The sequence below is a fragment of the Myotis yumanensis genome, unplaced genomic scaffold (assembly GCF_028538775.1).
Source record: "Myotis yumanensis isolate MYYU_CA2020_CCGP unplaced genomic scaffold, mMyoYum1.0.hap1 SCAF_17, whole genome shotgun sequence".
Classification (NCBI taxonomy): domain Eukaryota; kingdom Metazoa; phylum Chordata; class Mammalia; order Chiroptera; family Vespertilionidae; genus Myotis; species Myotis yumanensis.
In genome coordinates this window covers 2403101-2428060 of record NW_027223768.1, presented here as the reverse complement: position 1 = coordinate 2428060, position 24960 = coordinate 2403101, and the positions used below count along the sequence as shown (strand labels likewise).

Genomic DNA, 24960 nt, shown 5'->3' with positions numbered 1-24960 from the left:
CCAACCATAAAATTATTTTCATTGCTACTTCATAACTGTAATTTTGCTACTATTATGAATCATCATGTAAATATCTGATATGCAGGATGTATTTTCATTGTTGCAAATTGAACATAATTAAAGCATAGTGATTAATCACAAAAACAATATGTAATTATATATGTGTTTTCCGATGGTCTTAGGCGACCCCTGTGAAAGGGTCGTTCGACCCCCAAAGGGGTCGAGACCCACAGGTTGGCGTCCCACAGGTTGAGAACCGCCGATCTAAGGGAACACACGCCTGGAGGTCTGCCAGCTCAGAATGCAGCGGAGATGGATCGATCCCGAGGCGAGGCAGCCCCAGGACCGAGCACAGGGCCCGGCCACACGCCGACGCACATGCTGGTGGCCCCGGGGAGAAGGCAGGCCACTCGCCCTCGCTGAGCAGGGGACGCTGGAGACGGCCCAGATCAGAGCCACAGAAACATCAGACGCGTGATGAGCACAACTGCAACTGTTCAAAAGGCCTTCCCTCCCTCCCTCGGCTGCTCCTCAGCACCAAGAGGCGGTCAGCAGGCAGGGCGTGGGGCGGCTGTGGGCGGCCTGACAGCCAGCAGAGCGATGCAAACGGGGCAGGATTTAGTTAGATCTGGGGAGAGTCGGGACAGTCCAAGAAGGGTCACCCTCGTCTCAGCCTGTGGAGGAGGCAGCACCCTTCACCTCTGCTTCACACAGTTTCCTGCAAGAAGGTCCTGAATATGCTCCACATACGGAGAAACGGTTCTAAAAACACGGAGAGGGAAGTCCTAAGCAGGATAGTAGTTCGAAAAATGTGATTTAAAAAGAATATTTAAAAAAATCAAGGCTGTAAAGTCTGTACAGGAGTCACAAGAGTGCAACCAACTGGAAAAACCTAGCAATTTAATTTCCTGGAAAAATGCAGCCAGAGTGCCAACTGCGGGAGCAGAGGCCAGTGACGCGGATGGCAGGTGCGACCCAGTTAAGTCCACCTGCAGGGACGCATGTAAATCAGGCGATTGGGGACATTAGCTGTTCCAGGGGGACCGAGAGCAGGCCCGGGCCGGGCACCGCACTCTCAAGGCTGCGGACCAGGGGCTTCCGATGGCACGTGACCCGGCCGTGGCCCCTGTGTCCCTGGCGCAGGACTAGAAGGGCTGCTCGGCTCCAGTGCTGCTCGGACAGCGCAGGACAAGCTGTCACAGAGGGGCCTGATTTTTTCAAACCGCCAGTCACTTATAGCACTCGTTCCCCTCATAAGCTGGTGAATATTAGAAACATGGATATGTAAATGCAAGGCATTCCCATTTCTTAAAAATATTATACTGAGTGTGTGTGTGTGTGTGTGTGTGTGTGTGTATAAATTTTGTTATTGATGTCAGAGAGGAAGGGAGAGGGAGAGAGAGATAGAAACATCAATGATGAGAGAGAATCATGGATCGGATGCCTCCTGCATGCCCCACACTGGGGATGGAGCCCACAACCCGGGCCTGTGCCCTTGACTGGAACAGAACCGTGACCTCCTGGCTCATAGGTCAACGCTCAACCACGGAGCCACAGCGGCCGGCCAGAGGAAGAGAGGAAGAGCCGCTCGCCAAGCCCAGCCTGGGGCCGCCTGGGAGGTGAGCCAGGTGCCGCCCACCTTCCTGATGAGTGTCACCTCCGGCCCGGAAGTGGTTCTGCAGGGAGGCACAGCCTGAGGGTCTGCGGGCAGCGCCACGGCTGCAGGTCCACAGGGGCCTGGTCAGGCTCCTCTCCAAGGCCCCGCGGCTTCCAGGCGTCCTGAGTGTCACCCACTCACCTGGGGAGGCTGTGGCGTTTCCGGAAGGGAAGCGGCCGCCACGCTGGTTTTGCATCTTTAAGGGACGCTGGGCGCCCTGGGCCTCTCCTCGACTCTTGACTCTCGGAAGAAACAGCCCGCGCCCCCCAAAGCCATACCCTGGCGGTGGAAACAGAAGCCCAGAGAGAGGTGGGTGTGGAGGCCGCAGAGGCGGGTGGCAGGCAGCTGACGGGGCCTCCATCTTGGGAAATAATTCTGACGAATTTGGGAGTTCACGGTTGCTGGGCAATAAGGAGTTAAGGTCAGAAAACAGGGTTGGCTGGTCTCGGAGGCTGAGGATGGCTGAGGTGAGTCCGAAGGTGGTGACTAGATAAGAGGTTGGAGGGAGGTCAGAGGCAAAGGAAAATGAGGAAAGGTTTTGCAGAAGAGACTGCGCAGATAGATTCTGAAGAACAGCACTATCACTCGGCCGGCGTGGCTCAGGGGTTGAGCGTCGACCTATGAACCAGGAGGTCACGGTTCCATTCCCGGTCGGGGCATAGGCCCGGGTTGTGAACTCCATCCCCAGTCGGGGGTGTGCTGGAGGCAGCTGGTCCATGATTCTCTCTCATCATTGATGTTTCTATCTCTCTCTCTCTCTCCCTCTCCCTTCCTCTCTGAAATCAATAAACACATATATATTAATTATATTAGCCCTAGCTGGTTTGGCTCAGTGGATAGAGCGTCAGCCTGCAGACTGAAGGGTCCTGGGCTTGACTCCAGTCAAGGGCACATGCCTGGGTTGCAGGCTCGATCCCCAGTTGGGGGCGTGCAGGAAGCAGCCAATTGATAATTCTCTCTCATCACTGATGTTTCTCTCTCTCCCTCTCCCTTCCTCTCTGAAATCAATAAAAATATATGTATTTAAAATCACATTAAATACTGACAAGGTGGAAGTCACGGAAAGCGGAAGGACTCTCAGCAGGCACTCTTCCTCAGGAGCGCAGGAGGAGGCAGGCCTGTGTCCTGCCGCGGTGGGAATGCATCACATCGTCACCTGCTGATGCTTCAGAAGCCCCACGTGGTCCCTGCTATTCTCAGCTTTGCCCGTGAACTAAATTTAGAACTCGGCTGACATTGCCTCTCACTCGGTGACAGTCTGACCCAGGGTTCGCTCACTCAGAGCCACGCTGGAGACGGTCCCCTTGCCATATCCTCAGCTGATCACCGCCAGCGTGGGCATGTCAGCGTCTGTCACCACCGATGATGGTAAGTCTTTTTAAAAAATGTTTTTTCTCCTCCTTCACATATAGATAGGTCGCTGCCGCTGATGGTGCCTTTACTGTGCCTGTGTTGGCCAGAATGTACAACTGAACTTGATATTGGGTCTAAACGACTCTGGGGGTTCCTGGTCACTCCTGTGATTGTCCTTCTCTGGAGGGTTCAGGAGCGTTTCCTTTGAGGTTGTATTTCTTTCCTTTTGACTTTGGGAAGCTGAGTTTCCCGGTCTCGGCACTGCCGTCCTCGCCTCCGGCCAGGCACCGCGCTGGCCTGTCAGGGGATAACCAAGGAGGAGACCACAGTTCTAGGGAACGTGGCAGCGCTGTTACCGGACAACTGGAGGTGCCCCATGTTGATGGCGGATGAGGAAATGAATGAGCCCATGCAAGTCTAGTAAAACACACATTTACATGTAGATACTTGGGATTTTAATAAATACTTTGTTGTCTGATAGGCAAATACTTCGGACTGGCTCACCTCTGAGACAAATTGCAGGTTGACTGTGATACAGCCGGATGGTGGGATTCTAAGCATTTGTATCCCAACGTTTCTAAATGGCACAAGATCCCGCAAGCTCCCCTGTGTGGGTTCTGCGGGCGTTGCTTAGAAACAGGGACCCTCTCCTTAGGGTTTTCCCATATTGGCAATTAGTTATCAATTATTTGTCTGTCTTGGTCTCTCTTACCACACATACTGCATACTTCTCCTTTAAAGAAATCAATAATGTAGAGGCAATTAATAATGAAAAGCAGCCCTAGCTGGTTTGGCTCAGTGGATAGAGAGTCGGCCGGCAAAGTGAAGGGTCCTGGGTTCGATTCCAGTCAAGGGCACATGCCTGGGTTGCAGGCTCCATCCCCGGTAGGGGGCGTACAGGAGGCAGCCTATTAATGATTCTCTCTCATCATTGATGATTCTCTCTCTCCCTCTCCCTTCCTCTCTGAGATCAATAAAAAATATATTTAACTAAATATAGAAGCTATTTGATCATGATGTACTCAGTGAGCATTCTGAAATGCATTTCTTTCCTCCTCTGGTCCAAATAGGTCCTTTCTGAGACGCACCTGTGATCCCGCTATTTAAACCTAAGGAAGCTGGGGACTCTGTGACAATGTGGAGAAACCATGTCAGGGAATGGGGTTTGCGCCGGGGCTGTCAACGCCGTGAAGGAAGTGTGGGAGAAGAGGATACAGATACTCACTGAAGACCTGAAGCGAGAGAAGGAGTTTAAACAGAAGTAGGCTATAATTCCTTTATTCTTTTGAATGAGCAGAAATTCATGGCATCCTTCTAGGAAAGAGCATTTGTTACAGGCCTTAGTATTGAATTTGATAGAGATGTTTATTTATTGAAACCTCAACACGTACCCAAAGCAGACACCCGACTCAATCAAGAGTGGCCATGTGACGGGGGCTCAGAAAACACAAGGTCTCTCTGTGAGAACCCTAGTTCTCCTGGGTCCCCAGAGGACTCTGCTCAACATTCACCAAAGTTTGATGAGTACCATTTAGTCTTCTTGTCAGTGATTGTTTGCTCAACACCATATCCCCTAGGGCAGGGGTCCTCAAAACTTTTTAAACAGGGGGCCAGTTCACTGTCCCTCAGACCATTGGAGGGCCGGACTATAGTTTAAAAAAAAAAAACTATGAACAAATTCCTGTGCACACTGCACATATCTTATTTTGAAGTAAAAAAACAAAACGGGAACAAATACAGTATTTGTATTTGCATGTGGCCCGCGGGCCGTAGTTTGAGGACCCTTGCCCTAGGGTCTAAAGCAACATCTGGCCTGGCCAGCGGGGCTCAGTGGTTGGGTGTTGACCTATGAACCAGGAGGTCACGGTTTGATTCCCGGTCAGGGCATATGCTTAGGTTGAGGGCTGGATCCCCAGGGTGGGGCGTGCAGGAGGCAGCCGGTTAATGACCCTCTCATCATGATGAGAGCTGTTTCTCTCTTTCTCTCCCTCTCCCTTCCTCTCTGAAATCAATGAAAATATATTTTAAGAAATAAAACAGCATCTGGCAGAAGGCTCTGTAGACTCTCGCCTATTTCAATAGCAGTGAGCTCCAGCCAGGGCCTCCAAGAATCCCCTGACTCCTAGATTTGGCTGTATTTAAGTCGTTTGGTTCTCATCTGCCTTCTTGGTATCTGCCTGCTTTCCCCACTGAATGTCTCCAAAGTGCTCTGCTATTCTTGCAAGAAGAGCCCTTTTCCTCACTGATTCCCCATAGCCCCACTCCTCAGTTCTCTTTCTAAGCATCACACGGTCTTGTGTTAGTTAGAAAATAACAGAAAATGCAACCGAAAATGGCATAAGTGGTAAGAAAGTCCCGAGGCGAGGCACTTGCAAAACGCCAACAGCCTTGTGGAGTCAGCTTCTCTTGTCACCTTCCACTGCCCATCTCCGCCGAGCTCACCGAAATGTCACAGGATGACTGCGCTCCCAGGCCTCATGGCCGGACACCAGAGAAGAAGAGGGAAGAATGGAAACTATTTCTATTTCTTTATTGGCCAGAATTGGGTCATGTGTACACCCCTCATCCAGTTACCTTCTCGGAAATGAGATTGTATGATTGATTCAAACAAATTAAGGCTTACTGGTATACCTGGGTTACTTGGGGGAAGTGTAGACGGCTGAAAATAACAGGTATTCTCCCAGCAAAGAAGAGGAGGAAAAGATTATTGATAAGCAACTACAGGTGTCTGATAACTGTCCCTAAAAACATGGGGAAGGGCCATTCTCCCAACAAAAGCCAGGAGAGATAATGATGCTGCTGACAGTGATGAGGGTGGCAACCCTCACTGTGCACCCACTGCTTACTAAGTACGCTGTTAACTGTGTTTTTGCATCACCTCACGTGATCCTCTCAACATGCTGAAACACAGCCTCCTCTGAGGAGGAAAACCGGCATCCTAGTGCCTCAAACCAGAATGTCCACTTTTCCGGGTGAAGGGACCCAGGGCTGGAAGAGCAGCCACGGAGTCACATCTCCGGCGTCTACCTTGTTGCTCAACTGTGCGTGGCTTTCATTCCTGCAGTCACCCCAAGGCCCCAAATAGAAACACCAACTGCAGCCAGGGGATTGGACTCCGGCCAGTGGGCAAATGCACTCCCTGCTCCAGCCAGCATCCCATGGGCCAAGGCTTCCCATGACGCGTATCTGGCTGCAAGGGGGGATGGCCCAATGATATCTGTGCCCACTTACATTTAGAGGATCTGTTACTGAGGAAGAAGAGGGGTAACGGATACTGGGGATGATAAGCAGTCGCTGTCACCCATGGGTCCTATTATTTTCTCCATTTTCAAGATGGGAAACCCGAGGGACAGGCCTCAGTCCCTTGTCAAAGATCACGTTGCTAACAAGTGTGGAACCGGTATTCACACTCACGCAGTCCGACGCCCTGTGCATTACCTCGACCCCAGGTCTCCCACTTCCCTAGGTTGGCTTTGTCTAGGGAGCTACTCTGATGAAACAAACCCTTTGTTTAGAGTACACACTTCTGACCAAGTTGACTTTACCGCAGTCGTAATAAATCCTACTCGTTTCTAAAACAGTGGCCAGGCATTATGGCGTGGTTTAAACTCTTGAATTTCACCTATGACCTGGGTCTCGTCAAGAATCATTTATTGCAGCAGCTCTGAGTTCTCTCTGTGCAAGAGTAAGGAGTGTGAATTACTAGTATTTTCCCCTACTGTGTCTTCTTTTTCAGCTTCATGACTAGATTGTGATGGGGAGGGAGGACTATGTTAGTCAAATGTAAATTCTAAAAGTTGTTACACACTCCTCCTCCATCACTAAGGTTACGTCTAGACTCCTCTCTGGATTTACTTAGGTCAGCCCCTGGGGACATTCATTCATGCATGCACCAAACTGACCTTCACCTGGCCTGAGCACCAGGGGGTGCTAAGGATAAACCACCCCCAGATTCTGCCCTGGGGTTACAGACAACACTTATGCTAACAGATATAATTACTATATGCCATATTAGAGGTTTCTGACCATCTTTAGGGGAAAAGGAAATCAGATACCATTTGATAAATTTAGGGGAAATGCCTATCTTTTTTTCACACCTAGACCAAAATTAGTTTTTAGTTCTAGCTAGAATCTTTACTTGGAATTTGCAAAATGTAATCTTCTCTTAATTTTAATCTTAAAACACTTTCGTTGTCCATCGGGAGCTCAGCTGTTCAGCCTAGAAGGCCACACACACTGACATTCCTTGTTAGCTGATTAGTTAGATCTTAGGCAAGTCGCAGATGAAAATATACAGACTCTACAGAAATATTTTACAAACACAAACAGCAAACATTACACTTTTAGAGATATTTGGGTTTCTGTGCATTAAAATAAAACCCTTGCTGAAGATCAGTTAATAGGCAAAACTGTTAAGAATATATCTTACCTCCCAGATGTCAAGAGATTTTGACAAGGAAATATTCAAATGTTTTAAACCTCCATTCTCTGATGACTGCTTCGGTTTTGGATTAGATGGTTGTACAGCTCTGCGAATATACCCAAACCGCCGAGTTGCACTGTAAAAGGGTTCGGTTTAGGGCACTAAGCTATGTCTCCATAAAGCCGCCAGAACAAATTCATGGGGAGTTACGATACTTTTCAAAGACGAAAAAACAAAGCATTTGTGATACTGATCATATTTAACATCCTTACAAGATAAGTTCTTGTTTGCTCTCCAGACACTGCTGATCAGTTGTTTTTGAAGGGCCCTCCTTGATAGAAGGGTGAATGCTCTGGCTCACACCCAGTGTCGTGTCTGCTCTGCCCGGTTGAATAGGAAGGTGAGTGTGGCCTCTGTCCTGGCCTGTGAGCTAAGGGACTCCCTGTCTCCCAGGCTCGTGCGGATCTGGGAGGAGCGGGTCACCTTGACGAGGCTGAAGGAAAAGGTCACCAGGGAAAACGGCAGAGTCATTTTGAAGATAGAGCAGGAGGAGTGGAAGGTAAGCGTGGCAGGTAATGCTCGGTGGTTTGTCCACATTCTGCTTTTCGCAGGAGGATGATTCTGAGACTGGGTCATTAAGACTGGAATTAGTTTAAAAATTCTAATTTTAATAACATGCCCAAAGGAATGAACAACTGAAAAGAAATATAATGTCACAGTTTTTGTGTGTGTGTGTCTGCAAAAACTCAATTTGCTTCTCCTCTGCGTAAACTTAAATCATTTGTAGTATTTCTTCTTCTAATCCTTTTCAGAAGTCATTTCTCATTTTTTTAAAAAATAAAGGATGACCATCTGCCTAATGAAAATCACATAGCGTTTCTGAAGCAAATAACTCAGTTAAAACGTCACAAAATGAAAATGGATATTATTGTTCTCGGGTCCACCGACTCTCATACACACACACAGGCACACACGTGCGTGCACACACACAGCCCCCCAAAAGCGAGTAACATGAAGCACCGGAAAGATCACCCACTTTCCAAGGTTTGTTCACAGATGCAACACTACCTCTACGACCCCACTTCCGGGCGGCAGGACACGGAGTGATGGAGTAACATCCTGTCTTTCCTTTCTCTCGACTCAGACCCTTCCTTCTTCTCTCCTGAAACTGAATCAGCTACAGGAGTGGCAGCTGCACAGAACTGGTTTGTTGAAAATCCCTGAATTCATCGGAAGATTCCAGAACCTCATTGTGTTAGATTTATCTCGAAACACGATTTCAGAGATACCCCGAGGGATAGGTAAGGAACGTGCTGTCTTATCCACCCGCAGGTGTGCTTTTCATTGGATTTTTGTTTGAGGCCCGCGGCTGGGTAGCTCAGTTGGTTAGAGCATCATCCTGATATGCCAAGTTTGCGGGTTTGATCCCTGAATGAATGCATAGATAAATGGGCCAACAAATCAATGTTTCTCTCCCTCTGAAATAAAAAATCATACATTAAAAATAAAACCGGGTTTTTGTTTGATACATAGAATAAAGATCTCATCATCCCATAGCCCTGAGTCTTGAGAAAATTTTAAATATCTGATCTACATCGATGTTCTGGGGGGATCCACGGTCCTGGGTTTACTGAGGTGATTCAGGAGGAGAGATCCATGTAGAAAAGTCTCTTCAGAAATGTAATTGTATAGATTTTAAAACCAATATTCCTGTCTCCTCCTGAAGGAGACAGTGTGAGGGAAGAAAGGAAATTAGAAAGATCACTTAGCCCTAGCCAGTGTGGCTCAGTGGATAAAGTGTCAGCTTGTGGATTAAAGGGTCCGGGTTTGATTCTGGTCAAGGGCACATGCCTGGGTCGCAGGCTTGATCCCCATTAGGGGGCGTGCAGGAAGCAGCCTATCCATGATTCTCTCTCATCAATGATGTTTCTATCTTTCCCTCTCCTTTCCTCTCTGAAATCAATAAAAATACATTTTTTTAAATAAAAAAAAAAAAAGAAAGATCACTTAAAGGAGAAAGGAAATCCCCAAAGTGAAAATTGGTCAGGATATAGTACAGATAAAACAGGATGAAAAAAAATGTGTTTTTGCCTGAAGCACTGGTACACCAGCCCCTTATCTGGGAAAAGTTAACAACTTGTCAACTGTGAAAATATCAACATAAAACTGGCAAGTTATGCCGAAACCGGTTTGGCTCAGTGGATAGAGCGTCGGCCTGCGGACTGAAAGGTCCCAGGTTCGATTCCGGTCAAGGGCATGTACCTGGGTTGTGGGCACATCCCTAGTGGGAGATGTGCAGGAGGCAGCTGATCGATGTTTCTCTCTCATCGATGTTTCTAACTCTCTATCTCTCTCCCTTCCTCTCTGTAAAAAATCAATAAAATATATTAAAAAAAAAAAAAAAAAAAAAAAAAAAAAAACTGGCAAGTTCTCTTTTTTTAAAGTATGTTTTTGTTTATTTCAGAGAGGAAGGAAGAGGGAGATAGAAACATTAATGATGAGAGAGAATCATGGATCGGCTGCCTCCTGCACGCCCCCCACTGGGGATGGAGCCCGCAATCTGGGCCTGTGCCCTGAACGGGAATCCAACCGTGACATCCCGGTTCCTAGGTCGACGCTCACCCGCTGAGCCATGCTGGCTGGGCCTGGCAAGTTCTTAACGTGTAATACTTCCCAACGAAACATTGTCCACACACCTGGTCTCACTGTGCACTGTTTTCGTAGGGCTGCTTACTCGGCTTCAGGAGCTGACTCTTAGTTACAACAAGATCAAGACGGTCCCCCCGGAGCTGAGTAACTGCGCCAGCTTGGAGAAACTGGAACTGGCTGTCAACAGAGACATCTGTGAGCTTCCCCCGGAGGTCAGGGAGAGTGCCGGCGACGCTGGTGCCCGTCTGCTAGTGGCTTGCTTCTCTCAGTGATAGGATCGTTCAAAGCAGCACCAGTAAAGAAACGCTACCCATTTTCTTCCAGGAAATGTGTAGTGAAAGCCGTTTCCTGTTATTTTAAGTAAGAGGCATTGTTTAAATAAGAGAAACCTCCGCTTAGCATAAGATGCTTCTGTTATTGTCACAGTGCTGACATCCTTCATTGACCAGGCTGCGCGCGATCCACTTGAAGGCCAGAGTGAGTCTTACTGATTTCCATTCCTGGAGGCGAAGGCACAGGCTAGGATGTAGTTGATACTTAATAAATGTGTGTCGAATGAATTAATCATCATCATGAAGCACAATGTGTTGATAGAAAAAACTCTTTGGTAACTAGGTGGTTGTTATAGAGTGCCTAGATTGTTTTTAAATATATATATATATATATTTTATTTCAGAGAGGAAGGGAGAGAGAGAAAGAGAGACAGAGAGAGAGAGAGAGAGAGAGAGAAAGAAAGAAACATCAATGATGAGAGAGAATCACTGATTCGCTGCCTCCTGCATACCCCCTACTGAGGATCGAGCCTGCAACTCAGACATGTGCCCTGACCAGGAATCGAACCCTGACCTCCTGGTTCATAGGTTGACACTCAACCACCGAGCCACACCCGCCAGGTAACACAAACATATTTATGCTGATGTAAAAACAATTTCTTTATACTCTGTTCTGAGCCGTTTAAAAATCGTAAAAGTCTGATGACAGATTTTGATGAAGTGTTTTATTCATGGCTTAAACTTGAAAGCTGGAGAAACACCCATTACTAGACGGAACATTTCTTATCCTAGAGGACTTCACGCCTGTTGGTAGCATTACAAGTTTTTTGCTTGCCCGGCTGGAGTGGCTCAGTGGTTGAGCGTCGACCCATGAACCAGGAAGTCTCGGTTCGATTCCCAGGCAGGGCACATGCCCGGGTTGCGGGCTCCATCCCCGGTGAGGGGCGTGCAGGAAGCAGCCGATCAGTGATTCTCTCTCATCATTGATGTTTCTATTTCTCTCTCCTCTCCCTTCCTCTCTGAAATCTATAAAAATATTTTTAAAAATAAATAAATAAAAATATGGAATGACTAAATGGTAAATTCTATGCCTGAGGTACCATATGTAGAGCATCGGCACAAAGGAGAAGGTCCCATTAAAGATTATTTTGAATTTGAGCTTTTCCCTGCCAATCTCCACTCCTGGATGAAAGGAAAGCATGTTTATTGTGAGAAAGGAAAGCAGTCCCTCCCGGCAGGTCTGCGAGGCCTGGGACTGGGTCTCTTCGGGAGAGACTTTTCTGGGAGTAGATGAGCTTCCGTGGGAGAGTGCTTCATGCTGGAGGTCACTTAGGTTTACTTTGATTTCCACGATGAGGACATCGAGCCCACGCCTACGGGAGCTTTCCTCGCTGTAACGGAGCTCCCTCGCCAGGGGCGTGTCCAGCTCGTTCCCTCATTTTGGGACCCTCGCTTGCCTCCTCAGCTCGGCCGCCTGACGAAGCTCACCCACCTGGACCTGAGCATGAACAGCTTCACCGCCATCCCCGCCGCCGTGCTGAGCATGCCCGCCCTCGAGTGGCTGGACCTGGGGAGCAACCAACTCGAGCAGCTCCCCGATGCCATAGAGAGGTAAGGCAAACAGCTTCTATTCCACACTGAGTTCAGGGAGGAAGGAGGGAGAGAGAGAGAGAAACATCAGTGAGGAGAGAGAGTCACGGATCGGCTGCCTCCTGCACGCCCCCTACTGGGGATTGAGCCCGCATGTGCCCTGACCGGGCATTGATCAGTGACCTCCTGGTTCATCGGTCCATGCTCAACCACTGAGCCACACCGACCAGGCAAGAAAACAACTTTTAGTGCTACCAATGGGCGTGATGAAGTGACCTAGGATAAGAAATAACAAATAAAATGAAGGGGACCCCAAGCATAAGCACAGTAGATACATCTAGTTCTAACTGTGCTACCATTTAATAGAAGAGTTTCATTTACTCCAAAAAAAGAAAAGAAAGTAAAATAGCAAAACTGGCTACCTGGCTTCCGCAATGTGACGAGAACATGCCGCAATGGTGACAACATTGCTTAGCGCATGCTGGACACTTCTGTGCACTTTAGGAGTAGACGAGGAAGCCGGACTGCTCAAGGTCACAGTAAGTGTGCGATCCGGGACTTGAACTCAGGCCGCCTGCCCCCAGAGTCTATGGTGTTAACCACATGCACACTTCCTTTGCCCGCTGAGCACATTAGTAATTTCCGATTTTCGCTGATTCGGATTCGATCCCATTTACGGCAGCCCTTCTTTAAGAAATTCTATGAGAGCAGTGAAGAAGTCTAGAATACACTGATCTCATTTCCACTCCTGCATCATGACGCTGCCCTATAGGAATGAACTTCCCAATGCCGTTCCCTTATAAGCAGGTGAGGGGAGGTGAGTTCACTCGATCGGTATGCTGGCTAGTGGAGATGCTACCGAAGGTGACATTTCTTTGTTAAGTTCCTAAGAACCAGGGTGTCCATACTGTGTGTGATGGCCTCATCGCAGAAACCTCTTAATTCTTCAGGATGCAGAGTCTGCACACGTTGTGGCTGCAGCGGAATGAAATCGCCTGCTTGCCCGAGTCCATCAGCAGCTTGAAGAACCTGGGCACGCTCGTTCTCTGCAACAACAAACTGCAAGACATCCCGGCGTGCATGGGCGAGATGCCCAGCCTGAGGTACAGGTTCTCCACCCCAGACTGGCACGCTCCTTCTGGCTGTGGAACACAGCCACACGGAGGAATCACTACGCATCTGAGTTCTCCTTCAGATGAGTACACGCATTTCAAAGACGTGTCCAACTTTGAAACTCTCATTTACAAATCGGATGCATATAATACCGAGTCCATAAAACTAAAGCCGTGCTGGGATTTATCAGCCTCAAGGAATGCCCTATATTTTTTCATATGTTTTTATTGATTTTTAAAGAGAGAGGAAGGAAGAGGGAGAGAGAGTAACATCGATGAGAAACATCATCAATCCGCTGCCTCCTGCACGCCCCATTCTGGGGAGCAAGCCCACAACCCAGGCACGTGCCCTGACCCGGAATCAAACCGAGATCTCTTGGTTCCTGGGTCAACGCTCAACCACTGAGCACACGGCCAGGCAGGGAATGCCCTCTGTTGGTGACGTTTTCATGAAATCACCTAAGTTCATTACCATTAAAACTCCTTTGGTATCTTCCTCCCAAAATTTAACTTCTTGCGGTGAACATAAGACATGAGAATTCATGCCAAATCCCACGTCTGTAACAAAACCATTCATTCGTTCATTCATTCACTTGTGCAGCGACTACCAAGGTCTGTTCCAGATGGTGAAGTTACGGTGATAAAAAGACACAAGCAAGTCTATAAAATACGCATATTTTAAGTTTATTGCGTTCATTGTACAGATAAAGCAGGCTTTTTGTTAGATGGCCTGGCTCAAGTGCAGGCGAATGGGAGTGTTCTGAGCATGTGTCAGGCAGGCCAGTGAAGCTATCCTATGCAGGAGCTTCTGGGAATTACATGCATTTTCAGCTTACTTTCAAGTTACAGTGGGTCCATCGGGACATAACCCCATTGTCAGGTGGAGGAGCCTCCGTGTGTTTGAGATGCATTAGGAATGCCCTGGGAAGTCCCACTGCTCCACATTAAATCCATGCTGCTAACAGTTGCTTGCTTTTATTTATTTTAAAATGTTTTTATTGATCTTAGAGAGGGAGAGGGAAAGAAGAGGGAAAGATTGATGAGAGAAACATCCATCAGCTGCCACCTGCACGCCCTCTACTGGGAGGAGTCCTTACTCTGGGCATGAGCCCTGACCAGTCGAACCTGTGTCGAACTTGTGACCTTTCGTGCACTGAAGGACGCCCAACCGAGTCACACCCGCCAGGACTAGCAGTTACTTTTGCGAGCTCTGGAAATAAGTTGTCTCTAGCTAGTATTTTTTTCTTCAAGAAAGAAATGTAAAGATTCTTGGGCTATGTCACATCTCACCAAGATGCTCAGTCATTGGGACCAGCTAGAATGAGTTTTTTAGAACAGCAGTCGCTAACCGGTGGTCCGTGGACCACTGGGGGCCCAGGAGGTCTGAAAGGCTGGCGACCGCTGGTTTATACGATCATCGTTTTGTTGCTATGTCTCCGGGGAAGTGCACACTCCCACGGCACCTATAAACCCTGGTTTCTGGCACTCTGCTAGGTTTGTCAACTTCAGAGACAACCCGCTGAGACTGGAAGTGACCCTTCCCGCCCCTGAGAGCACCGAGGAGGAGGAGGAGCAGGAATTATTCGGCCTTCAGTTCATGCGCACCTACATCCAGGAGTCCCGGAGACAAACAGGTATGCGACTGGTGCTTCATGCAGGTTCCGTATTCCTTCTGGTGGAGGAGTGTTTCATTCATGAACTCCTTTGTGGATTTCTTCTTTTTAAAACATGTTTTTATTGATTTTAGAGCGAGAGGAAGGCAGAGGGAGAGAAGCATCTATGGGAGAGGAACATCCACCAGCTGAACCTGCAGGTTCCACAGGTGAGGAGCAGCTAGGTGCACATCCCACACGTCGGTCAGGATGCTAAGGGAAATGAACAGGGTTGGGGAAAGCTGCGATTGGCCTACGGCTGGCATGCTGAAGGGCAATCGTTACTTCCCATAGAGAACTAGGTACCCGTGTCGGAAATGTAAATGGACCACAAGACTGTGTCAGTGATTCTCGTGTGTGTGTAAATGTTTTATGAAACAAGTGATTGTGCCTCCTATAGCATAATCACTTATTTCTGGGCATGAGGTGTTGAATGGTACAAAACGGATGGTGTGACGTAAATGAGCATTGTCTGACCCAGTGTATCAGGCTAATTACTGAATGACTAGTAGCCCTGCGCATGAATCTGTGCGCCAGTAGCTCACTGCCGCCCTCCTGTAGCTCCCCCCTCCCCCTTGCACCCCCCTCATGGCTTGCTGCCCTGCCCACTCCTGTAGCTCTCCGCACCCGCTTGTACCTCGCTGGCCCACCCTCCTGCTGATCCATGATCTGGTCGTGATGTGCTTGGTCGTTATGCCTCAGGGCATAATGGCTAATTAGCATATTCCTCTCTTATTATATAGGATGTATTATCTTCATTTATATTTCCTTGAATGGGGGGGGGGGGCACGTGAGTAACTCACTTAAAATAGAATCAAACTACCTTAATAATATTTTGCATACAACTTATAACAAGAGAAAAAGATTTTAACTTAAACAGTCAATACAACCAAGTCTGCTTATTATTTATTAAAATGATGAGATTCATGAACTAGCATTATTTATAACAGTTAGTATTCATTGAGTACTTACTCTGTGCTCCGACTATTCTAAGCATTTTACATTCATAATCTCATCTGATGTTCTCAACAACCTTGTGAGGTAGGCTTTATTATTGTCATCACCCCCATTTTAAGAGGAAATTGAGGCACAAAGAGATTAGGTAGCTTGCCCAAGGTCACACAGCCGAGAGGTGGCAGGCTTGGGATTTGAACCCACGCAGTTTCACAAAACATGAGATTAAACTAAAATAGAAAAGTCAGGAATTAAAAATACGCTGTTTCATTTACAACTCATGTAACCACAGACCTATAAAAAAGTTTCCTAAGAGTATCAATTAATCCAAAACTAGTATTCTGAATCTTTGTCTTGGCAAACGTACCAATGATTAACACATTTGTTTACAAATAAAGGCAGAATCACTCAAGGATGCGATGTGGGAAATCCCAGTCTCGCCATGTGATTGGTTTAATATTGCTGTGCATAGAAACTCTTTCCGAGGTAACTGAGGCCTCAGTGTGAGGTGTCTGGTTTCACTACCTAATTTTCACTACACTCCAAATTCTTTTCCCAAACAAGAGAGAACACATTTATATTTGTATTTATACATGTAAAAGTAGCCTGTTAAAAGATGTGAGATAATTAACTTCAGAAGTTATTTGTGAAGTGGGCTTCTCAGTGTCTTTTTGGAAGTTCTAACTGTATAATACCCAATAGAACGAAATATTTTTTTCTTCCCCTGGAAAACATCGCTTCGGTTTTGGAGTTTGCTTGGACAAATTCTGAGAATATATAAACGCAGGTCTGACCCTGGAAATCTGAAGGTGAATTTATTGGTTGATTGTGAATAGCTCTGGATCTGTTTGCAAAGGAAAAAAGGAAACTGACTATTCTTTCCAGATCTGCTTGGAAAGGAAAACCCACACAGAAGCCAATGCGCAGGCTGCCCCATTAGAAACTGACAAGTGATTATTACGCCTTGAACTTGAGAAATAAAAAGGACTAAATAAAACCAAGGGACAAAATGAATTCCAAAATTCATGTACCTAGAAAGTGACTGTGCTAGTCCCATGGCGACCTGTTGTGTGTTTCAGATGCCGAAGCCGACTGTGCGACCACGCCCCCCGCCTCTACAGACCCCGACGGCTGACAGGGCCCAGGCTCCTGCTGAAGTGACTTTGGTAAATTCTCTCAAGTCTGGACTCTTCTCAAGTAAAAAACAAAGCTAGTACCAAAGTTCAATGAGGCACAACGTTTTTTTAAAGTTCGTATTACCTGCTATAAATGATATTTTTGTGAATATAAAAATACAATGTAGAAGGCCTTGTTTTTTGGTGGAAGACAGATGGCGTTCAGTTTCTTCTCCGTCAAGCAGTCGCGTCTGCTGGCGGAGCCTGCGCGGGTAAGGCCGTGAGCAGCACGTTCTCCAGGGACACCCCCGGGTCGGCGTAGCGCTGCAGCGCTGCCCGGAAGCCACGCCGCTGCAGGTACTCCAGGCGGCCCTGGTCAATCAGCAGCTTACACAGGCGCCCCAGCCTCTCCTTCTCCTCCGCAGGGAGAAACCTACAGCAAAGAACACACACAGAGCAACGCTCACGTTTGTCAGTTTACAACAAGCTCTTTTATGGCTCCTGTTTACTGGAAGCCACCGGTGAGCTGCCAGACCCTGGGCGCTGTGTCCCAAGCTTCCCAGACACGCCTCACTTATGACCACAATGCAGACGTGAGTCTTGGAGCTGACGGCCACACACATGTTCATGAATAAACTTTGGCAGCATTCGTCTGAGAACAGAGATGATGAACAGTCCCGCCCCAGAGCTGTCCAGTTCCCGGTCACTTACCCGGGCAAAGTCCCGGCGCGGTCCTCAGGGCCTCTGTGTCCCCCGCCATCATGCTCCTCGCCGTCCTCGCTCTCGTCATCTCTTGTCCTGGGGACACTGGAGGCCTCCAGAGCAGCTGTCCGCCTCCCGCACGTCGCCCAGCTACTCATGCGCTGGAAATAGTGGAACTCCAGGGCTCCCAGGCCCCGGGCCCTGAAATAGTCTTTGCCCACATAGTGTCTCCAATCGCACCTGTGGTGACAGCACAGCGCGACCACAATGCCAGCCACAGGGCTCCACGCCTCCGCCACGGTTCCTTCACCTCCGTCCTCGGCCGCAGTGTCCAGGTCTTTGTCTGCCTTATTGTTCTTTATCCGTTTGGCTGAAGGCTCTTCATTCCCCTCCTCACGCCTGGCACCGTACGTTTCAACCAGGCAGCGTAATGCCAGATCTGCAAACACAACCACGGCCCCACGGCAGCGTCTTTCCCATGAGTCCTTTCACTTCGAGGGAGCACTATGGCTCCTAAAACCCCAAACCAAAAGCAGCCAACCTGCTTGGCTTCCCACCAGTGATCATTCTCTTCTGAATGGTCAGCTTTGTTCGTATTTGCCCTTTTCTCATTATCGTCTCACTTTCTTGAATGATTTATTCTGCATAAAGTCTACTTCCCAGTAAAACTGTCTGAAGCTTAAGGTCTAGTTTGCAAAAATCTTTCAGTCCAAATCCTGGGACTGACTTCAGGTCTCCTGCCCTGGCTGAGGAAATGCCTCGCACGGAGCAAACTCATCTCCCTACACTTACAAGCCACGGAGGTTTCCACCTCAAAAAAGCCGAAGAAAGAAATGAAGAGGCCAGGCGTCCGTGTAGGCTGGCGGAGGTGCCAGTCCTGAAAGGAGAGATGGAGGGAAGACGCAGAGGGAGAACCAGGAAGGAAGAGCCACCGAGAAGCACACCATTCACGACGGGGAGCAGGAGCGCCCTGTGTCTGATCTCCCACGGGCAGTGCTCCCGTGCAGACCACCAAGCTGTGACCATGTGACAGGAACACGGAGAGGCCCCTGAAATGGCGGGGCCGTGCACTAGGACCTCGAGAGCATGGAGACGTGATGGGTGTGCTGGCTTACCTGTCGCCGCACCACACAGGTGCTTTCCGATTCCTACCACAGGCAGCCTCTCCCTGCTCAGCACGGGAATCCTGTCTGAAATAAAAGGAGAGGAGAACCAAGTCAGCCCCTCGTGGGATAAGGCCTTACGGTGCCTCCCCAAACAGAGAACTAAGTAGAGTCTTTGAATTTTAGGGCCGAGAGAGACTCAAACGAAACATTTGCACTTGGTGATTTAGGAATGAGGCTCAAAGATGCAGCGGCTGGATGAGGAGCACAGGCGGCCGTGAGCGAGCAGCGTGGCAGCTGCCTGACCAGGCCTCGCCCTCGCGCCTCACGTGTGTCATGCGTGGCTGGACTTCCAAGCAACCCGAGTTGGAAACCTCTATGATTTATGGCAGACAACGGAAAGTTACGCAACTCACTCAAACACAGGTGTTGAATGTCGATCTGAAGTCTTTGAAACACCGAATTTTTCTTTCTGTGTTTGCCATCTACCTGCACAAACAGAACATTATTATAACCATGGCTTTTCTATGTTTAAGAAAAAGCTTTATGAAAATAAACAAGTTCTATTTGTTTTCAAAATTCAGAGCAAAATCCCCTTTCATTAAGAGAATGCCTCTGGTCTATGAGGAAGTGCAAGCCCATCTGGGCAGTGTGCGGCCGTGGTCGCTCACCTTGAACCTCGTGGGCACCTTCTCTACGAGGATGAAGTGAACTTCTTCGGCATCTTTTAAGGCAATATCAACCCAGTGAGATAATTTCCCCTTTCCTGCTCCAAACTCAACAAAGCATCTTCTTGGACCAAGTAACTTTAATTTCTCAATGTTACCTAAAATAGAAGCCTGCAAACCTCACGAGATTATTTTATAAACGAGAGCAAACACATCTGGCTCAAGTGGGAAAAATAGCAGAAGGTAATGTCTACAGAAGGCGGCATGGTCACAAGGAAGATGTCTGTGTGGCTTTAAATTTTTTTCTCTTGCTTTGTTTTTAAATATTTAACACGCAGTACTCAGACCCATAGTCAGGCCGAACATTTTAGTAGACGTTTACACATACTTATTAGAAGGGAACGGCTCTGTCCCTGAAAGGCCCACTGAGTGAAAGCTCATTAGTAGCTATGTTTAGAAGGAACGGAATGTTAGCTTCTGACAGACCAGAGGCCATGTTCAGGATCAGCGTGGCCTACACATACCTGCTGCTTCAGGTGTTTGGTTGCAGAGTCACCATTGTTAGGGTCATTAAGGGCATCATGCAATGCTGGATGGGACATAATTTGATCTTTAAGTGTAGAGTTCAAACCTGTGCCAAATGCAAGCACAAGAGCTTAAGCAACCAAACCTGAAACCACAGGGCTCTGGACAATGGTAGGAACACCCTTCAACCACACTGGTGCCGGTTCACGTACCACCTAACTGTTCTTAAAAATCTTGAACTCGCAACTTTAGGCAGACTTACCCTCACTTGCTTTTTTCAACTTCTTAATTAAAATTTCCAACTGCTCTTCAGGGAGAGAAGAAATTGGAACCTACATTCAAAAAAATGAGGGGTGAGCTGATCACTAAGAATATCAATTCTATAGGAAAATGCATTCTAAATTTTAAAAAATTAACTTATTCCAAACAAAAATTGGAACACAATTTATTCAACGTGGAGACAGCTTATAAATGCTGTTTAAAAGTAAAACGTCAAGTACTTACTAACTGTTCAGGTATTTCTGTTTCGTCTTTTAGGCCTGCATTAATATCTTGAATAAAGAAGTCCTTAACCAAAACAAAACCATAAAAATGCTGTTATTATGAAGAGCTCACAGAAACTGAACTGAAAAACTGATCCTTCCCTTCTTCCCTTGTCTGTGCCCCCCTTCGACCCATTCATTTATTACAGTTACTGAGCACCTACTGTGGTCATTCATTACAGTTACTGAGCACCTACTGTGGTCATTCATTACACAGTTACAGAGCACCTACTGTGGTCATTCATTACAGTTACAGAGCACCTACTGTGGTCATTCATTACACAGTTACTGAGCACCTACTGTGGTCATTCATTACACAGTTACTGAGCACCTACTGTGGTCATTCATTACACAGCCACTGAGCACCTACTGTGGTCATTCATTACACAGCCACTGAGCACCTACTGTGGTCATTCATTACACAGTTACTGAGCACCTACTGTGGTCATTCATTACACAGCCACTGAGCACCTACTGTGGTCATTCATTACACAGCCACTGAGCACCTACTGTGGTCATTCATTACACAGCCACTGAGCACCTACTGTGGTCATTCATTACACAGTTACAGAGCACCTACTGTGGTCATTCATTACACAGTTACTGAGCACCTACTGTGGTCATTCATTACAGTTCCTGAGCACCTACTGTGGTCATTCATTACACAGTTACTGAGCACCTACTGTGGTCATTCATTACACAGTTACAGAGCACCTACTGTGGTCATTCATTACAGTTACTGAGCACCTACTGTGGTCATTCATTACACAGTTACTGAGCACCTAGTGTGGTCATTCATTACAGTTACTGAGCACCTACTGTGGTCATTCATTACACAGCCACTGAGCACCTACTGTGGTCATTCATTACACAGCCACTGAGCACCTACTGTGGTCATTCATTACAAAGTCACTGAGCACCTACTATGGTCCTTCATTACATAGTTACTGAGCACCTACTGTGGTCATTCATTACACAGTTACTGAGCACCTACTGTGGTCATTCATTACAAAGTCACTGAGCACCTACTATGGTCCTTCATTACATAGTTACTGAGCACCTACTGTGGCCCTTCATTAGCTTTGGGTGCTGAGGATTCACCACAGGAGAGAACAGAACAAGGACCTCTGTGTTCACAGATCTTCTATCCTAGTGAGTGGTTCTGTGAACATCTGTCGTCTAGAGAAATTCATCAGTAATTTTCTATGAAGTTTTAACCTCACTACAGCGCAGACTGAGGGCTGTGTCAGTTCTGTTCACGGTGTTAAAGCAAAAACAAAGCATCAACTATACCCGTGGCTGCTGATCAGACAGGAAGCATGACCAACACCAGAGGTAAGATACCAATGTCACAACAGTTTAGGTCTGATTTCTTCCACCTAAAATACTAATGAAAATAGATAATCATTCTCTCTGGGAAGCTTATCTTGGTCTCTTGGACTTAATTTTAATTTTTACGTAAGTGTGTGTTCTTATCACATGTGCACTCCTTCCGCTGACCTTATTACGATACCCGTTCTTTACAGCTTATTTACCAGTTTCAAATAAGCCCCTTGGGATCAATTTAATTGGAATAACCCTAGGAGACACTAAGGAAATATTTTTGAATAAACACATTGTGAAATCATTCTCTGAACTACACTCTGGTTGCATAAAATTCTATTATCTGAACGAGGACTCTGTCGGATACAGTGCTGGCCTTCACACATGCAAACGCAGTGACCGCATTCAAGCCTCGGAGACGAGAGTTAAATGCTCACATCTGTAATCTACTGAGTCTGTAAAACATCACAGCACACGGTCACCACTCAGTTCTACCGATCAGCTACTTACAGGTTTTGGCTTCTCTCTTGAGTTACATTTTCTCAAATGCTTTGCTAATTGATCTTCGTAGACTGTGCTACATTTGAAGAGAAAATTATTTAAGGTAAGACTTGTGACAATTACTGTTTCCGGCACAGAAAAAAAACCCCTTATCTGACCCCGTACTTACTGTTTCGGGTCTAAAGGACACAGGATTCTTTTTCGAGCATTTTCTTCCTAGTAAAGAAAAAGAATATATTTATTTGAATAAAATATCAAATTCATTGCTTACAGGTACTAGCTTTGACTTCAGTGTAATCCTAAGTTCATGCATTCCCGAAACAAGGCAGAGACTCCTTAAGTGGCCATGAATGAAACATTGGCTCAAGCAGGTCACAGGGTTCAACCATTGCAGTGTCCAGTGCAGCTGGTGTGCGCACACATGAGCAAATGCTGCTTTGGACGAGGCTCCGCAGCTTCCCACAGGTTATGAAGAAGGCCTGCATGTGAACCTGCACCTATGACAGCAATGACGAAGACACCACGATCAGTTCAGGGACCCCTAAGAGAGAAAAATACTGCCAATTTAAGTTGTGATGTCACTGATTTCAGAGATGCTCAAAGAAAGGGTCTTAGACACGATGAACTGTGGCATTTAACCATTTGCTCGGTGGCCAAATTCTACAGGCGAGCAGAGTCTCACCGTTTGTTTCTAAGTCACGTGGATTGAACCATATGCACTAGGAAAATTCAAAGGAAATTAATCGTGATGACAGCTCCACCCAACATCCACGCGATCTGTAGGAGACAGGCAGTACTCAGAGGTCTGGTCCTCAGCTCCAGCTCCTAACTCTGTGACCTTAGTACACCTATTGCCTCCACCCAAACATGACAATTAATTTTGCCTCCAAAGGTGGAGGAAGATGAAGTGAGTGAATCGTTTCTAAAAACCTGCGTAGCACGGGGCTGGCTCTCGGGGAATACCGACCGACCGACCGACCGATCGGCTGGTAAGACTGATTCTGAGTCTGCTGTCACCTTCCAGCCGTGTGGCTAAGCTCACGTCCGAGGCCTCAGAGTGAGAACAAAACCACGCATCTCCTTCTTCAATCGAGGGACGTCTGCCGGTCCCCTCAAAGCCGGCCCACACACCTGTGGGTGTGCTCCCCAGTTCTCACCCCAAGTCCAGGCCGCCCCACCCCCAAACCAGGGTAAGCTGGTTCCTGTGTGCTGCCCTCTGGGCCAGTACCAGGGCATTCAGCACCTGAAGCAGGGCGATGGCCACCACGGACAGTGGCGGATGAAGGGGCCGAGCTGTGCTGCATGGAGCCTAGAAGGGTGAACCCGGGACTAACAAAAACCACACACCCAGTCCTGGGCGGCCCCCAGGCACGAAGCAGACACCTGCCTCTTCTCCTTAACCCAGAACCTACCGGCACCCCCTCCTCTGTTCCCATTCCTATTTTCCTATCATCTACACCCCAACTCACCGTCCAGTTATAGGGGGGACTGTACTAGTGAACACAATGGCTGCCTGTTTTCATTTTTATTTTTTTAAAATATATTTTTATTGATTTCAGAGAGGAAGGGAGAGGAAGAGAGATAGACACATCCATGATGAGAGAGAATCATTGATCGGCTGCCTCCTGCACGGCCCCTACTGGGGATCGAGCCCGCAAACCAGGCCTGTGCCCTTGACGGGAATCAAACCCGAGACCCTTCAGTCCGCAGACCGACGCTCTATCCACTGAGCCAAGCCGGCCAGGGCTGGTTTCATTTTTAAAGGGAGAGTGGATTCTGACATGTTTTAAAATCCGCCCCCCCCCCACCCCCGCCATTAGGAAGTACAGATGATGGGGAGAGTGATTAACCACAGAACTTGTATGCATAAGGCATAACCCATGGGTAAGGGGTCAATGGAGGGGGGGAACATCTGTAACACTTTCAACAATAAAGATTTAAAAAAAGGCGAGTGGGGATGTAAAGTGCCCGCAGGGAATGCGTCAGCCCCGGGCGATAACCAAGCGGGGCCAGCTGGGGGCTGGGGGTGGGGGGCGGGCACCCTAAGTTACAGGACTGTCTGTCACTGCTGTGCACCGGAAACTGACAGGCTATGGAGCGTCACCTGCAACCGGAAAGTAAAACAATAAAACTGCCCCTCAAGGTGCTGGGGCGGGGGGGGGGGGGGGGGGGTGGGAGAGGGGGTCCCATCCACGGGGTGGGCTGTTAATTTCAGGACTGGACACGGGGGGGAGGGGGGTCCCTTCGTCCACACGGTGCTGTGCACCCCAAACCAACACAGGATGACACTGCATGTCAACTGTCACCGAAAAGTAAAGAAACACCTGCTTCCAAGTTACACTCTAAGGAGCTTCTCTCCGCCGCACTGACGAGAACAAACGGGGTGCGGATCCCCGCGCGTCGTGGAGGGACCCCGGGGGGCGGCGAAGCGAAGGACGCGGGAGTCCCTCTCCCCGTCGCCCCCCGGGGGCCCAGAACCGCGGGGATGAACCGAAGAGGCTGGAAAACCCGGGGGACCGAAGCCCAAGTCGGTGCGAGAGGGGAGGAGCGGGGCCGGGAAACTTGGTTCCGACTTTCGGGCGGGGAGCTACCAGACCTCCGCGGCGCCAGCGTGTTCGCCGCAGAACCTCCTCCCGGCTGCCGCCACCATCCTGCAGAACCTCTTCTTCTTGGCCACGTAGTAGCCGCAGCGACCCTCGGCTGGGAAGCCCGTCGCGTGCGGAGTCGGCGCAGAGGCCGCCATCGTTCAGGGCAAGCAGCGAGTAGAGGGAGGGAAAGTTGTCAGCTCCCCGCGGGAACCTCTGCCCTTATCAAAGATG

At 48.1% G+C, this 24960-nt stretch overlaps 2 protein-coding genes across 5 annotated transcripts; one reads left to right on the top strand and one right to left on the bottom strand.

The window, feature by feature from the left end:
* Positions 1-2919: 2919 nt before the first annotated feature.
* LRRC39 (leucine rich repeat containing 39) lies at positions 2920-17171 on the top strand. The gene is made up of 10 exons (XM_070397273.1): positions 2920-3025; positions 4081-4271; positions 7887-7992; positions 8578-8734; positions 10158-10294; positions 11820-11965; positions 12895-13047; positions 14551-14690; positions 14804-14878; positions 16742-17171. The coding sequence occupies exons 2-10, from the start codon at positions 4159-4161 to the stop codon at positions 16795-16797; spliced, it is 1083 nt and encodes a 360-aa protein (XP_070253374.1). The 5' UTR covers positions 2920-3025; positions 4081-4158; the 3' UTR covers positions 16798-17171.
* Positions 15593-24951, bottom strand: TRMT13 (tRNA methyltransferase 13 homolog). 4 transcript variants are annotated; one of them, XM_070397269.1, is made up of 11 exons: positions 24738-24951; positions 22311-22357; positions 22151-22217; positions 20280-20342; positions 20038-20107; positions 19775-19881; positions 19254-19421; positions 18999-19071; positions 18595-18669; positions 17489-17918; positions 15593-17210 (listed from the first exon to the last, which is right to left on the bottom strand). In XM_070397269.1, exons 1-11 carry the CDS (start codon positions 24882-24884, stop codon positions 17015-17017), a joined length of 1443 nt encoding a protein of 480 aa, XP_070253370.1. In that variant the 5' UTR covers positions 24885-24951; the 3' UTR covers positions 15593-17014. The 4 variants fall into 4 exon arrangements, with proteins under 4 accessions (XP_070253370.1, XP_070253371.1, XP_070253373.1 ...); XM_070397270.1 differs by lacking the exon at positions 19775-19881 and having other exon boundaries at positions 19254-19306; XM_070397272.1 differs by lacking the exon at positions 15593-17210 and having other exon boundaries at positions 17537-17719.
* Positions 24952-24960: the final 9 nt, after the last annotated feature.